This window comes from Falco naumanni, chromosome 5 (genome assembly GCF_017639655.2).
Source record: "Falco naumanni isolate bFalNau1 chromosome 5, bFalNau1.pat, whole genome shotgun sequence".
Lineage (NCBI taxonomy): Eukaryota > Metazoa > Chordata > Aves > Falconiformes > Falconidae > Falco > Falco naumanni.
In genome coordinates this window covers 45,249,854-45,265,967 of record NC_054058.1, presented here as the reverse complement: position 1 = coordinate 45,265,967, position 16,114 = coordinate 45,249,854, and the positions used below count along the sequence as shown (strand labels likewise).

The window sequence follows — 16,114 nt, the reverse complement described above, 5'->3', positions numbered from 1 at the left end:
CAATGCTGATGAATGTGCATTTACTCATTTTCTGCCTGGAACTATTGTGCTGCCTTCAAGTATGCACATTGCCTTTAAAAGGGAAAAACAAAAGCTCAGTTATGAGTTTGACATTTATTATTTCTTGCTGGAGAAACGGTCCTTATATGTGAATCTATACAGCTTATTTAATGTGGATAGAATGTATATCTTAGACTTGAAATCTGATTTGACAACAACAATGAGAAATATGTAGTGTATTTTAATGTCAAAAATGTAGTTTGAAGGGAAAAAAAACATCAGGAACAGAATAAACAAAATCAACATGACTTTTCCAATCAAACTTCATTGCTTTCAAGGGTTGAAAAAATGAGGCCTACAGGGTTTAATGTCCCTTTAACCCCCTAATATGTCAAGTCTCATTACAGTTACTCAGCTCAGTCTCCACATACGATCTTAAAAGGTTGTTTATTCATCTCTTGCCCTTACTCTAAAGTTATCCCCAACTTTCCTGTTTTATTTCAACAAGTCATTGAACAACCTGAGGTTTTGAAATTAATGTTTTCCTTTTGCAGTTTATTTAGGATGTTTTCTAAAACTGTAGTGGTTTGGAAACCGTCGTTTTCCCTTGTATTTTAAAAACTACATGTGTTATCTTCCAGGATGTCATGACTCATTCTTTTTTTTTATTTCCTTTTGATCATTGTGGCACCTGAGAAAATCGGAGCCTCTGTATAATGAGAAAATAAATACACATTTGCAGGAAATAATGATCTCTGAATACTTTTTTTGAGGTGTTTACTTAATGAAACTTACTGTACCTGAAAGCAGAGTAATTGAACTGAAAAGCCTTGTTGTGAGTCATTAAAACTTAAGTTGCTGTAGATCGGGAGCTTTAAAATACTTTCTCTGTTTCTCTGTGCAGTGTATTAATTGCCATTGCAGTAATTTCTGAGTGTATCCCAAACATACATCAGTAATTCTCTCTCTGCCTACATGGTCTTTAAAAGCTGGGTTGGCTTTCTTGTTTTGTGTCTGTGAGTGGTAGTGTTTTATGCCAAAAGTAGTCCCAGGAATAGTAAATTGACTGTTGGAGAGAGCTTTTCCTTCACCTAAGCAAGAACAGCATATCAATCCCTCGGTAGATACCTTCTGGGCATCGTATTATTTTCATATATAGCCTACAGATGTGATTTCCTAACTCTGAGAACACAGTATGCTTATGTAAACAAGGTGCTATGAGAAAGGCAGTATATAGGCTTGCAGTGGGCCAGCTGCTAAGCTGTAGCTGTTTCAAGCCCTTTTCTTTTCCTAGTACATGTGAAATAGATATGTGAAGTAGTATATGAAATGGATTTCACCTCACACAGGTGAAAAGGAATAAACTACCTTCTATACTGTGCAGTAAGGTAAGAGTATACATATGGCCTCCTTCTCTAAAGTAGCTGATCTGTTAAATTCACACCTTTGCTAACCCCATAGTAACACAGATTGTGTACTTACACCTTAAGTTTAGGTCCAGCTGCTGTCAAAATCTTATGTCACACTGATTATTTTACTGTTTTACTACTGTTTTGTGGCTCAAAAAGGCTATTGCTTTAGGATGGGTTGCAGGATCCTGCCACGGGGTTAGCTCTTGTGACTAGGGACAGTCCCATAGGGGACCCTGAATGCCAGGAGCATTGCAAGGAAATGAATATCAAGTTTGTGTTTGCACGACAGCCTCCAGATTTAATTTCTCTGTTTCTTGGACAGATGCAGGTGAACATAACTTGTTGTTTTGCTGTTCCTAAGTGTAGAAGTTGTTAACATAATCTCAAAAGTGTGGGCTTAAAGATAACTTTAGCAATAGCGGGGTTATTGCAGAAGGGGTGTTGCTATTTGGTTGGGGGTTTTGCCTCAGATCAACTCTATATATCTTCTTTTCTGCCTATTCCTGAGCTGGGCAGACAAGATACGAGGTAAAAATTTGAGGAGAAAATTTAAAGCTCTGTGATAATAGTGATTAAGACTGCACTGTCTGATTGGCTTTCCTGCTCATGCATGGTACTGCACAGGAGAAGAGACATGAGTATTTTTAAGTGAGGTCCTCGGTTGCCAAATCCTGTCATCTGAAGAACAGAAATGGACACTTTAAGGACGAAGCATTGAGAATAGTAGTTCCTCCAGGGTGTTCTCATTTTCCTCTAAACCAGCTTGGAGGTAGGACAGGAACACGTGCCTGGTTGAGCAATAGCGAGTGTTGGTTGCAGAGGAGCTCAGCAGGATGGGAACGGGTGTTGCTTTTTCCTCAGCGGCTGAAGAAGGAAACTCACTAGAGGGTCAAATGTCTGTTCTCTGTGCTGTGACCTAAAATCGAGCAAAGAGCATGTGTATTGACATGCATAGGTGATGCTAATGGTTATTGGTAGAAAAATGATGCCTTTCTTAATCCACTTTAAGGGTGTTGGGTATATTGGTATTTTTAAGGATTTTTTTTTTTTTTCTTCAGCGCTGAACATGGTGTTGGCTGTTCTTAGATGAGCAGTAGATTTCCTGTTGATGATGGCAGCTTTGTTAAGTCACTTTATTTATGGATTTCTCCCTTTGCCTAGTCAAGCAAGTCAGAGGATATCTCTGGCTGCTTCTCTGGCTCCTAATAATTTAATCTGTTTATGCAAATAAAAATTTGTGTTTCTGCTCTTACATTTGGGTTTATTACTGGTAACCCATGATGCTAGTCTGGAAGCAGGGATTCTCTCTGAGAAATAGGATAAGATTGGAGGGAGGAGCAGGGGAAAACATAGTGATTCTCTGTTCTGATCTCCTGAGTAAGATAAGCCAGAGAATCAAATGTCCAGTCCAGAGTTTCCTCTGAAACTTCTACACATCTTGGAAAATGAGTTTAGGTTGACTGTAAGTGCTGGTGGCTCCACCACAGCCCTAGGTGAGATGTTTCTGTAGTCAATGATGCTTTGGGTTTAATAGTAATTTTAAAGCTTTGTTTCTAGTTTGTAGTTGTCAAACTTCAGTGGTCAGCTATGGTATCTCATTGTGTCTTTTTTTTCTTCCTCTGACTGAAGAGACATCTGTTATCAAAGATCTTTAACATGTGCATAAGTATAAATGCTATTACCATCTCACTTGTTAACTTCTTGATTAAATTAAGCAGGGTGAGCTTTCTTGGGATTTGAGGCATGATTTTTAGACCTTGGATACTTCTGTGGTTATTTCTTGCGTTCATCCCAAGTTTTCATCTAAGAATGCCAGAACGTGATGTAGCATGTCACTAACAGTCTGGCAGATGCTGCGTACAGAAATATTTTCAGCTCTCTTCAGCTTTTTATATTTATCTCCTTGTAATGTGAAGGATTATTTACTGCTTAGCTGCTGACCTGCATGGAGCTTTCATAAAATAACTATCTACAATGATTTCCAAATTCTCTTCAGTTTTTACTCTCCTAAGCATAACCAGTCATCTCTGTTCTTAGGTGAACAGTTCCCTATGGCACCAGGAAAAAGACCCTTGTCCAAACAGCTCGCCACTTCATGCTTTTGTTGTGTAACATTTCCTTGATTATGTTTATTGTTTTTCACCAAAGAGGCTTGCTTTTGCTTGTCATTTAACAAAAAGTCATCCTCATATGACTTCCAGTCATTCCTTACACCTTTATATATAAACAGTTGCTCCTACTTAGTTTTCTTTCTGTTTGGTATGTGAAATTTTACTTTTTAAAGCACTGTGTTATGTAGAACTGGTTTTTATCCACACATGATTTATTAGTTTACAATCAACTGAACTTTAATTCTTGATTCCTAATCAAAACCTTTTGCCCTTGCCTACCTGCTGTGTGTTTTTCTAAAAAGTCATAACTTGCATTTTTCAGAAACTTAAAGGTATTTTATTGAGGAAAACTGCTGGTATGCATTCCCTTCCTGGAGTCTTTCCTCTCACGTCATATTTGTGTTTGAAAGGGCTCTTCATCACATTCCTTTCTGATTGAGTGGTTGACTGCAAATCTGTATTGATACTGAGACTATAATGTGCCTGTTAATACATTGACCCATATGTAGTCTAGATGGAATGAGCAATCACTTTAAAGCGGATAGTGGTGTCTTTATTATAACATGCAACTTGCCAGACTCTTCTGTCTGACCCACTGCTTTTTAACGTTGCAGTCATTTGAAACATTCTAGTAGGCTTTCTGAATCACACTTACTATCAGAAGGGGATTTTTCTTGCTCTCTTCGTTATCCAGGTTTCCACTGTTGGTGTATAAACAACTGGTTTGTTTTCTTTGCATCCCTTTACATTTTCATGTTTTAGTTTTGAATCTTATGTTCAGGTAATGGTATCATATAACTTCGGAATGTCCTCCCTGATAAATGCTAGTTGAAAGCCCTGCAGGGTAGTCTAGTTTGATCGGTATCCAAAATGTCAGGCAGTCCCACTACAGAGAGAAACTTCCAAGGTTTAAGGACCTCAGTTTGCGGAGTGGGACAAATAAGCCACAGGATATCACTTTATCTAGCCAGTGTTTAATCTCTTGTATCTTCTGCCATCTGTTTCTCTCATTTGCACATCAGGAAGAATTTCTAAGCAGACTGTCTCTCTCCTGTTTTCAGGAAGCTTTAATACCTTGATAAATATTACTGAACGTGGCCCAGGTCTACTACTGTGTTATGTTCTGTGACAAACTGGGTATCCCTTCCTCGTTCTTTACCACAGAAAACAGGCTCCTTTGTTGCTGTTGCTTCATTCTCCATCTGAACAGGCAGTTGCCTTGTCTGAAAGTGAGCGTACTACTCTTCTGCTCTTCAGGATTAGTAGGTGCCTATCCAAAGAGTTAATTTTTTAATTATTTTTTTTCCTAGCAAAGTGTTGACTCTTCACTCTGTGGGGAAACTGGCTTTTGGACAGGAAACAGAAGGCGATATGGCTTTTGCAGTAGCTGGTAGTTGGGTCACTGTTGGCTGTTGTTAGTGGCTATAGGGAGCTGTACGTTTGGAAAGGAATTCTGCTTTCCTGCTTGCAAAATGTCTCAAAAATTGTCTCTGCTATAGGGTTTACCTCTTTGCTGGTGTAATTGCAGCAAGGACAGCTATTCTGAGTTTAAGTGGAGTCAGTCTGGATACCATTTAATGATTCATGTCCTAGAAAAACATGGTTTTCCTGTTTCTATAGTAGACACATTGTTTCTGGCTGTCATTGCCAGGGCAGTGGCTTTGTGTTTGGGAAATGCTTACAACTGAAGGCATCTGCTTTTTTTTTTTTTTTTTTTTTTTTTTTTTAAACATCTATTTTTCTTTCAAACAAAAAAAATCCAAAACAAACAAAAAAACAAGCCTGAAACTTTGTTCTTGTATTTCTAGGCTAGAGATTAAGATATAGTTGCACATCTATAATAATATTGGTGATAAAAAACAACCAAACACCAAAACCACAGTTCAAAGGGAATAATAAATCCATGGCTTACCCAATCTCTTTGCATGTGAAACATTAATTAGCATGTTTTCTTGAGAGTTTTAACATGTGTGTGACTTCCTGAAAGTATACCAACATATTATTCAAAACAAAGGTAAATAGAGTTAGTACATAAAAAAACAGAATGAGAAGATTGTTTACTTTATGAATGAGTTCTGGTACGTCAAAAATCACTTCAGAGCACTTTAGAAATCTGAAATTATTACAGCATATGGAAATAAATTGGTCATAAAAGATCTCCTGCAATATTAAAATGTTTCAGGCATCCATTAAATAAAAAAAACCCACAAACCAAACAACCAAACAAAAAAACCCCAAACCAATGCCACAATCAAAACTCTATAATCTCCAAGTTCCTCATGTACTCCTTTTCCTGCTGTCCACTCTCCCCCAGGTTTGTCATCTTCTGCTGTCAAGTAGGTCATAAGTCATAGCAGTCGTTACTATTTCTAGGTCAGATAGTAACATGTTGGGAAGAGTAATTTTTATAAGATGCACGGAAGGAGGGTACTGACTTGCTACCCATTACTGCGTTACATGTGTTCACACCATGGGCTCATTTCACTGAACTGATGGTAATGACGTGCCAGTTCTACAGCTGATACAATAATGCATTTCAGTATTGTTTGAAAAGAAGAAGAAGAAGGGAAAGGGGTAATTTAGGTTACACATTTTCCAAAGGTGGCAGGGGAAGGGACTGAACTGTCCTGGTAGTTACCCTAGCTGTTCTGTTATCTTCATGGCTTATTATACATGAGGCACTTAACATATTTACACAGTTTTTAAACAGTATTCTAGTAGTTCAAACTGCAAAACCAGGTTAATCTGCCCTGTTTTTATTAGCGTCATACTTAGCATCTGAGCAAGGAGATACACTTTCATAAAATTAAACTGCTTTTTAACAAATAAGTTACCCTTGAAGACTTTTCCTACAATTCCTTGATTGCGTCTGTTAAAACAAAGGCAGGCAACTAGTAAAAAAGCAGTGGTAGGGAAGGGAGGCATGCTTTTAAGAGGAAAATGTATACATACACAGACTGACATCTTGTAGATCACATGCTTTAAATGTTTTGCAGAACTTCTAATAATACTGTGGTGCAGGTGAAGTTGTTCTGTGGGCTCATGGTGACTAAAGTCTTTGTTTTCCATCCTTTCTAGAAATTAAGAAGCCGCCAGTGGCCCCCAAACCAAAATTTGTGGTAGGACACAAGGCAACGCCTCCACCTGTTGCACCGAAGCCCGATGTTGTACTTTCTGGTGTTATACAAGCAGCAAGGAAAACCAAGCCAGCAATTGCACCAAAACCAAAGGTTCTAAAGAGCTCATCCATTCCAGAAGTTAAACCTCCATCGTCTATACAAAAAAGCACAAAAAGCTTTGAGGAGCACAGGGGAGATTCTTCTCAAACGCTAGACCACTTGAACTATAAAAATGAAGCCTCGGAAGGGAGTACTGGTAACACAGCATATATTCTACCAATGTCATCTTGCAAATTTGAATGCCTTCAGAAGCTTGGAAATGGGGAGAACGCCTGTAAAACTCAGATTATTTTTGAGCAATTTGAAAACTTAGAAAACATCAAAGTTGGTGAAAAAAACACACCAGGTCTGGGCAATAGTCACAATGAAAAACCAGTAAATAGAAATCAGGTGGTTTTGAAAGCCAGCATTTTGGAAGAGAAACTTAAGGACGTTCTAACTCATAGTGTGTTTCCTAATAACAGTCCTGTGAGGCACAGGCATGCAGACAGACTTGACAAAGGGGATGGCAGCAGTTCCAAGAATGATGTTAAAAGAGAGTTTATAGAACTTATACAGTCTTCATTGTCTTCTGAGGTAGCTAAAGGAAAGCAACAAAATACTGATGGTAAGCTCACTGCTAATGAGTTTCAGATGTCTGAAATTTGTCCTGGTTTGACTGAAAATAACCATAGTTGCTCTTGCCCATTGGACCAGGAAAACCTGGAAAATGAAAATTTAAATAGTGATAGTACATTTTCAGGTGAAATGGGTATGAAAGCAGATGCTGATAAAGCCTCCTTTGAAATATCTTCAGTCCTGAGCTCAAAAGTGCTTCCTATCCCTAAGCCAAGAAAGCCACGTGCTGCATGTCTAGTCCGTCAGGATGGCATAGATACCACAGGAGAAGGAACAAAAGAACCATCTAATGCAGAGAAAGATTCCTTCGGGCTTGTGGACCAAAGCTTTAAAAAGCCAGCAAAAATTAATATCCTTGGTCAAAGTGTTTGCTATAACAATAATACGGAAGCGCTTCATCCTGAAAAATGTGAGGTAACTCAAAGCAACGCAGACAAAAAGCATCAGGTGAAGGAACCAGCTATGGAAGAGTCAGCATCACAAAATCTTTTGCCTCAGTTGTCACACAAAACTTCTGATTTGGTGGAAAGTGTTGAATGTTCTTTAGGTGCAGACCATAACTTAGTTAACTCCATGGATGAGATGATAGATGATACCGGTATGCTAGATGCTGTGGACAAAAGAACTAACTTTGTCAGGTGTGATGCTTTGTCCATGAGTTTGCCAAAGCAACTCAAATTAACTAGCAGTCAGCACTCGGCTTCCAATAGCCTTCATGTTTCCCCACAAAAATTGGAAGATAAAGAAGTTAAAATAAAGGATGAAAGTTCTCCAAAAACAGTTCCTAAGAAACCACAGAGGCACAGCCTTCCAGCTGCTGGCCTGCTGAAAAAAGCTGCATCAGCAGAGCTGGTGGAGAAAAGTTCTTACAGCTCCAGTGAGGACAAATCAAACAGTGTTCTAGAAGGATCTCACTTCACGCATCTGCCAGCCAAGGAGCCACATGCACTGTCATCCTGTGACATACCTAAACGGTCTTCTGAGAAACCTATCTGGAAGTTACCTCATCCTATTCTTCCGTTTTCAGGAAATCCTGAATCGTTAAAAACTGCTAACATTGCTACCAGCTTCACCCACTTGACCGTTGTGACGAAGCCTAGGGCCAAATCTCTCTCTTCTGTGGACATGGAAAGGACAGACAAGCCTTGCAAAGACCATCAGAAGAAAAATAGCTTGAAAAAATTTCTCAACATGAAGCTGTCAGTTTGCTTAATGAAAAGCGACTTCCAAAAATTTCTGTCTAAAGGCAGCCAGTCAATGGATAGTGCTATTGCCAACCTTTCCACCGGGGATGGGTGTGGAAGTGGTAACAACCGGAATATAGCATCTGTAGGCAATGAAAGGAAAGCTAAATCTGCCAAGGTACGTTCCATAGAAATAAGTAGTCCAGCATTACAGAAGAAGAGGCAAAGAAACAGAAGTCAACCTGAGATGCGGAATAACCAAAGACTGGAGTCTTTAGATGGGCACGTACTTTTGGGAGAGAATTTGTCACAAATGCATTTGAATTCTGTAACCAGCACTTGTGCTCCCGAGTATGAAAACGTGCGTCACTATGAGGAAATACCCGAGTATGAGAACTTGCCTTTTGCTGTGGGTGCTGGGAGACGTCTCTGTTTTGACTGGCAGAACTCCAGCAGCATGGAAGACCAGAGCCCTGGCTTCTATGAGGTTGAGGAGCTTTGTGAAGCTACAAGCAGGTATTTGAAACTTGGCAGGTAAAATAAAACCAGAAGCTTTTACTTCTCCGTTGTAACTCTGTTGGTTGTAAACATGTTTAGAGGATGACTTGAGGTTGTACCCCTTCCATAAAATGTCACCAGGACAGTCACTGCTGTATATCTTTCCGTATGCTTTTGCTGTTTTGAAAAGTGCTCGCACTTGGTGAAGAGTCAAAAGTAAGCTAGTTATTCCTCATGTATGATCAAACTTTGGGAAACTAACGTATGTGCTTTTCCAGATTTAATTAAAGCAAATCGGATACAGTCATGTATTTGTATCCAAGAATACTTAAATGGGGAGGAATGAACCTTACCACAGGTTCAGGGTGAACTTGAATAAGCGTCCATAGAGTGCATAGTTGCTACGTTTGTAGGGGGAATGAATATATTTTGAGATCAGCTGATAGAGCTGGGAAAAGCAGACAGGCTTTTGGGTATGCAAATTCTTCATCAGGTCTTGACAGCTTTTTGGGTATAACAACAGATGCTGCCTCTCACTGAATGTAGTGAGTCTTCTGTATCTCCCTGTGCTCCCAGCAAAGGTAGTAGTGATGCATGACTTCTGTGTGACTTACAGAATATTGCTGAAGCATGGGTTTGGTGACTCTGCAGGTTGCTGTCGTGTTTCGTTGTCTCAGAAGGTGATGAAGACAGATAAGATCGGCAGATTAAAAAAAGGGATTGGACTGATTTATAGATATATCCAAAACAGATGCTAAATGGAATAGGCAGGAACACATCTCTTTAATATCTGTAATGCTGTGACTGTGGATGCTGGGAAGAGGGATGTGCCACAGAGAGTGGCCAGGCTTTTGTGTTCTCCCTAAATAGCATCGTTTACTGTGTCTGTTGGAGTTTGGTAACAGATGAAGCATTGTTTTGACCCAATACAGTATCATTTAACCTCTTTACTTCAGCGACTCGGTTGGTCTTACAGATCCTAAAGATTTATCTCAAACCAGCAATAAGGATTTGAATTAAATATGCAGACTCTGTATTTCATAGTCCCCAGCAAACTTCCTTACACTGTTGAGAACATATGCATAATGACAAGAATAAATGAGCTAGCTTATAGATAGTCACGTTTAACTTCATGTTTCACTGAGAGATACTAAGCTTCATTTCATTTTGGATGCGTGTGTAGCAAACACATGCTCCAAAGAATCTGAGAGCTGGCTGTTCTTTAGAGGAGCATATCCTTTTATATAGGACGAGACATATAAATTTAATGGTTGGACTTGATGATCTTAAAGGTCTTTTCCAACCTAAATGAGTCTATGATTCTATGATTTTAAGTGGTATCCTGTCTTAATAACTGTTTATAGAGTTGATATTCTCAACATTGGACTGTTTGATGGAAAGCATGAAGCCTTACCACGGGAAGCAGGGTTCCTGGTTATGGGCTCGATATTTGTAGATTTATTCATGTGGCTGTTGCGTATTTTTCTTGTTTACAGTGGAGTGTTTCTTGGTTTTGTCTTTGGTATACTTGGCGTTCTTGACTGAGCAATTGCTTTTTGTTTAAGTCTAATCTTCAGCTGTCTTTCAGGGGTTTTCACTGCATTCTCTTGGTATACTTTTGATTTGATTTACCCAAGAAGGGTGAGACCAAACTTAAATAAGGATATGTTTTATGTGTTTATGCTATCTGTTTTGGTTTGTGTTGTGGTTCTGGATCCAGGTGAATGCTTGCATTTTCTTTAGGAAAAGAAGAGGACAGTTTTGCTGTATGAACCATGGTAGCCATGAGACTGCAGTTGCGCCTTGAGTAAAATTCTGTAGTTTTCTTACCTGGCTGAGTGTGTGAGATCTATTCCCTCACCACACAAACCTTGCCCAGTACTAATGATGATTTAAGGGTTTCAGTGATCTCTTGCACCCTGGCACGTCTGCATCTGTAGTTGCTCCCTAAGCTGGATGTTCTTGACATAACTGGGTTTGTGGTTTTCTTTAAAAAGCACACAAAACCCCATAACCAGAGCACTTTATGTAAGTGTTTATTTTAAACTAAATTATATTGTTAGAAACTACCTTAGCAGTTAATGCATGCAGTTACTTCAGTAGATCACTAGGAGCAAAGAAATCCCTAGGAAAAAAAGGGAAAATAATGGGGCAGTGGTCTCCTAACCCGGTTCAGCTGCTGCTGGAAGAGCAGGTACAGGTATTCGCTTTTGCTCTGGCTTGGGAGGTGTAAGGGTCCTTGCCCAGATGGAACCAGACAGGCAGCTTCTCCCGTTTTCCCATCCATTGTTATCTCAAATCTTTTGAAGCTTCTTTATCAATGTCATCTTACCTTTTCTGCATAGTTCTTTAAGAGCCTTTTATAATTTCCTGGGCCAGGTGGTATTATAAAACCAGTTAAAGAAACAGGCTGATGTTACTGAAATAATTACGGCTTGCATTTTCCCCAGCCTGTCAGAACACGCACTTAGTTCTTTTTTTTCCTAGATCATGGCACGTAAAACTCCTGTAATGCACTGCTAATGGGGATCTTAAAGCAAATTATCTTATGATTAAAGCCAATGTACAAATGAGATTGTTCTTCTGAGAAATTCGTAGACTGATTGCCTACACTTCTAGTCATAATAACACATACGCAGTATATTAATTCTGAATGCCAGGCTTGCCATTACCAGAAGTGTTTAGTGGTGTTTTTACCTGATGTTACATCTCTTTCTGGAGGAAGAAATAAAATTTTCATAATGTACGTAGTGCTTCGATGGTTGCTGAGAAATTTCATCCCAATCCCATTTGATGAAACCATTATGCTCTAATGGAGCATGGACATAGCATCTGACACTCTTATTCTAACTTGTATCTGAATTTAATAACACATATAATTTTGTTTGCTTGGGCCTTCTCACATATAAATGCAAATGGTGGGCTTGCGTAATCAATGGTGGATATCAGCTGTCACTTACCACTTGATTTTTGAGTTACTAGAAGGGAGGTTGACATCAGCTGAAGGTGGGCTTGGATTTGAAAGGAAGAAAACTAGGGTCCTGATACGGGGTGAGCAACAGAGCTGGGACAGGTGCTGTCGAGGGAAGACTGAAGGGTTTTTCTTGTGTTCAGTAGTTCAGGGGAATATTCTCAACAAAGTAATGACAATACCTTGGGAGCAGATAATCCATGTTTTGTTTCCACTATAGAAAAACAGTCTCTTGAAACAGCTTTTTAAGGATGGTTTATTTTATCCTAGCCTACCTGTCTGACTACCAATTTCAAAAGGATAATTAAGATTAATGTGTTATTCTAAGGACTCTGTAAACAAAATGAGTGAAGAATAGATGCTGTGGGATGAAAAATTTACTGTTAAATGTGAAAGATGTTTTAAATGTAATTATCTAGTTGCAGATAACAGGGGAAGCAGCTTTTTTGGTTTGGGTTGTTTTGGGTTTTTTTTGAGAAATGAATGGTTCAGGCCTGAAAAGTGAGTGCTGCTTGCTATGGCCACAATGCGTTGTAATGTTGTCAGAGACTGGTAGTTGTAATGGTTCTGTTTTGAAGGGACACCTTTTTGTTTTGTTGGGGTTTTTTCTTTCTTAAAACCTCCTAACGAAAGAAATATTTATGCATTGGCTCTCCTCTTTTCAGTGACAAACCTTTACTGAGGAGAACAGCAAAATTTTCCTTAAAACTAAAATTAAAATTGAGTATATATTTGTCCAGTAGTCTAAAGATGCAAAGGAACATGCGCTGGAATGTGTGTCATGCTGCAGAAGACAGAAACTTACACTTTTCTGGATCTTGTGGGCTTCCTTTTGGTCTCTGTTACATTGTTCTAGGCAAGAGAATTGTACTTCAGGTTGAGCGAGTCTGCTCCTTCACCCTTCAGGGAATAGCATATTGTATTTACTGACTACTTTGGACAGCGTTCCTTCAAAATGTTGCAAATGTGCATGACTGCAAATTGATTTTGACAAGATTTGTAGCTGTGTCATTGTGATTGTGGCTAGGATTTATCTTTGCAAAGGGCTGGGGGAGTACCATGTGACAACAACCCTTTGATATCTTCATGTTGGTTTAATTAAATACTGCTTCCTATTTTTCCCACCCCTGTGGACTTAGAATAATCCATTGGTTTTTTTGTAAGCTTAGGTTTTTTGGACTAAATTCTGCTTTGGTGACTGAGTCCCCAGAGGTCAATTAAGTGTCCATGAAAGCTTTCCTGGAATATTGAATTTAGTATTGAAATCTGTGTGGTTAAGCACTTTGATAGATATTCCTCTTTGATGTACTGAACTTTGTTAGGGTTGAGACATGCTTCTGATGAGCAATATTGTACCAGATAAATGTGGTGGTGTTTAGAGATTGGCTGCATTAGGGAAGGGCTTTTCTTTTCAGTTGTAAAATCCCATTCAGAACCACTAAATTAATAAAATACTGTAGGGTCTAAATGGCATTTAAAAACAGTTTTGAAACATTTATACTGAGATTTGAATGCGCAAAATAAAGTTTAGATATTGAAGGTGTTGTATTTATACATTAAAAACCACATTTTCTTTTTATTGAAGGATATAACTTCCTGATAAGTAGATGCTAGGTATGTAGATCTTTTGGATTTCATACACTACTAAAAGGTGATAGTGGATTACTTTCTGATCTGAAGAAGGCAGGTTCCTTTTCCTCCATCAGCTCTGCAGTCTTGCCATGTGTTCAGTCTCCCCCTGTGATTCTAGTTGGCTTCTGCCACCCTTAGCTGTTCGTTAAATTCTTTCTCTGCAATTGTACCTCAGGTTTTAGTGGAATAGCTTTGATAATACACTGTTTAGGTTTCCTATCAGGCTTCCTTATCTTCGGTCATGTTATCACTGGCTTTCTTTTTGTATTCTGCTTCCTTGAGCTTGCCTCTCTCTTCTCTCCCCCCGCCCCCCACCTCGCTTTCTCACGTACATGTCATGCAGCTGGCAGGCTTCTGCCAGTTCCAAGGGCTTGTCAGTAAAGAGTGAGTCAGAAGGCTCAAATCTCTGCTTCCCATCCCCTCCAAGGCTGAATACAAAGCCTATCTGGCAGTCTCAGCTCTGGTGCTCCGGAGCAGGGAATGGACAAAGAAATTCTTGGCTACCAAGCATAAGGAATGTGCCGTTTTGCTTCTACAGATGGTGAAGAAACAAATTCTGTAATGAAATTAGGTGTGTCTAACCAGAGTCCAAATCAATGAGAAACTGAAATATTGGTGAGAAGTGGTAGTGCTGTTGCTTGGGGATACTGATGTTCTGACACAGGGACTTTGGGAAGGAATTGGGTGCATGCAGTGGTGGGACTCTGATCCTGGGGCTGTATGCTGCTCTCTGGAGTTCCTTCTCTTTCCTGAGGGTTAGTAAAATCACTGACCTTGGGTCTGGAATTACTCTATTTTGTAGTGTCAAGTTAATTATTTTATACACTACTAGGATAGCCTGTGAAACTACATGAGAGACAGTGATTTTTTTTTTTTCCCCTTAGGAAAGCATGTGCAGTGTTTTGGGGTTTCTTCCCTTTCCTTGCAAGAAACTTCAAGCAAGTCAGTGTCTCCATGTTCTGCTTCTCCAGTAAGAGAAGTTTTCCTTAGTTTTGGGATGTCTTTTGGTTATACAGCTTTACAGTTTAGTCTGCTATACTACATGAAATAAGATGCATGTATTATAAGAAGGAGATATGTCCTTTGGGACAATACTTAAATCTTCTAAAGCAATCTAGGAGTATGCCAATCCATCCCCTCACCTTTTTTTTTTTTTTTTTCCTAAATCAGACTAAATAGGAATTTCTTGCTTTGAAAGAATCTTCACCCATTCTCATCCAAATGTTTGAGATGATTTCATCTGTTTTGACATTGGGGTAGATTCTGAAGTCTGATGCTCCCCTCTCCAACGAGGGAAAGGAGTTGGAGAAATGTATTTTTCTAATACCAAGTCCATTATTTTAGTATATAATCCAGTCTTGAAAAGGTTTCAAAGGTCTTACAAAATGAAAACAGTTGGAGGATCTCCAAGATTGTAATGAAAGAGAATTTCTGTCTTTGGTATTCCTTTCATTCCTGTTTTCAAGAGCTCCCTGTTGGTTTTAGTAAATGAAAGACGTGGGTGAAGCAGGTTGACGTGGACACAGCACATAGGGAAACTTTTGGCAGGGTTGGAGGTGCCATAATGAAAGACTTCTAACTTACTGGATGGCATTACAAGTGTTACATAAAAGCAGATGTAGTTCAAGTTCTTGATATCTTTTCATGAAGTGTAGTCAAGGCTGGGTGGGGTGTGTTTGTAAGTATGAGACGGGGAAAGCTGACGGTGGCAGCAGCGATGGTGATGAGGCAGCACTGCTGGGGAGTGCTCCCTGGCTGCTGGGCAGATCCCTTTGCCACTCTCCAAAAGATTTGGTGCTTTTTTTGTCAGTCTTGTGCAGTCTAGAAAATTACATCACACTAGCCCGCGCAGTCCATCTGCATTAAGAGCCATTTTAAGGGTAAACTGTGCTATCCTTTGTTTCCCATTGAAGAAGTGCTCACCACAGATGGCAAAAATGTCTTAATTGTGCTGTTCCCATCGATCCCCCTGGTACAATACAAGGATGTCCTCGTCTTTCCTCCTGGTGACGTCACCTCAGCTCAGTGTGTCAGCCCTTCCCTTCAGCTGAAGGGTGACTTAGCATGATGTGGGGGAGCCTGAAGTAAGCAAAGCAGCACAAAAAAACCCCTGTGTCCTTTACCCTGCTTCCTAACCCACCTGATTATGGATAACAGGAACTCAGGTGTCACACACTTCCATAAATTAATCTGCAACACTTTTGCTTTCCTCTTTTATTCTGTGGTTGTTTTTTTCCTAATTTTGGCACTCTTCATATGTATTTCCTTTTCCTTAAAATGGGAGGAGCTAAGGTAACGTCGTATATTTGTCACTCTACAAATATATGGCATTTCTCCCTTGCCTCTGACATGCACACTCTGTCTCCAGTTGCCAGCAGTGGTATAAATTGCAGGTTAACACATAGCTCCAGAGAGTATCGCAGATGTAGAATGGAGAGTCAAATGTGACATGAGAACTGATGAAAGACCCATTTATATGCTCAACAACAGCCTTTTCCTGTGGGTTTTC

At 39.5% G+C, this 16,114-nt stretch overlaps 1 protein-coding gene across 3 annotated transcripts in view; it reads left to right on the top strand.

Moving 5' to 3' along the window:
- The window catches only part of FGD6 (FYVE, RhoGEF and PH domain containing 6), a 75,013-nt gene that overhangs the window by 3,180 nt on the left and 55,719 nt on the right, over positions 1-16,114 (top strand). For 2 of the 3 annotated variants that reach the window (XM_040595129.1, XM_040595131.1), the window contains exon 2: positions 6,602-9,038. In XM_040595129.1, coding sequence (XP_040451063.1) covers positions 6,602-9,038 — 2,437 coding nt within the window. The remainder of the gene's footprint in view (positions 1-6,601; positions 9,039-16,114) is intronic. The other variant, XM_040595130.1, reaches the window with a different exon arrangement.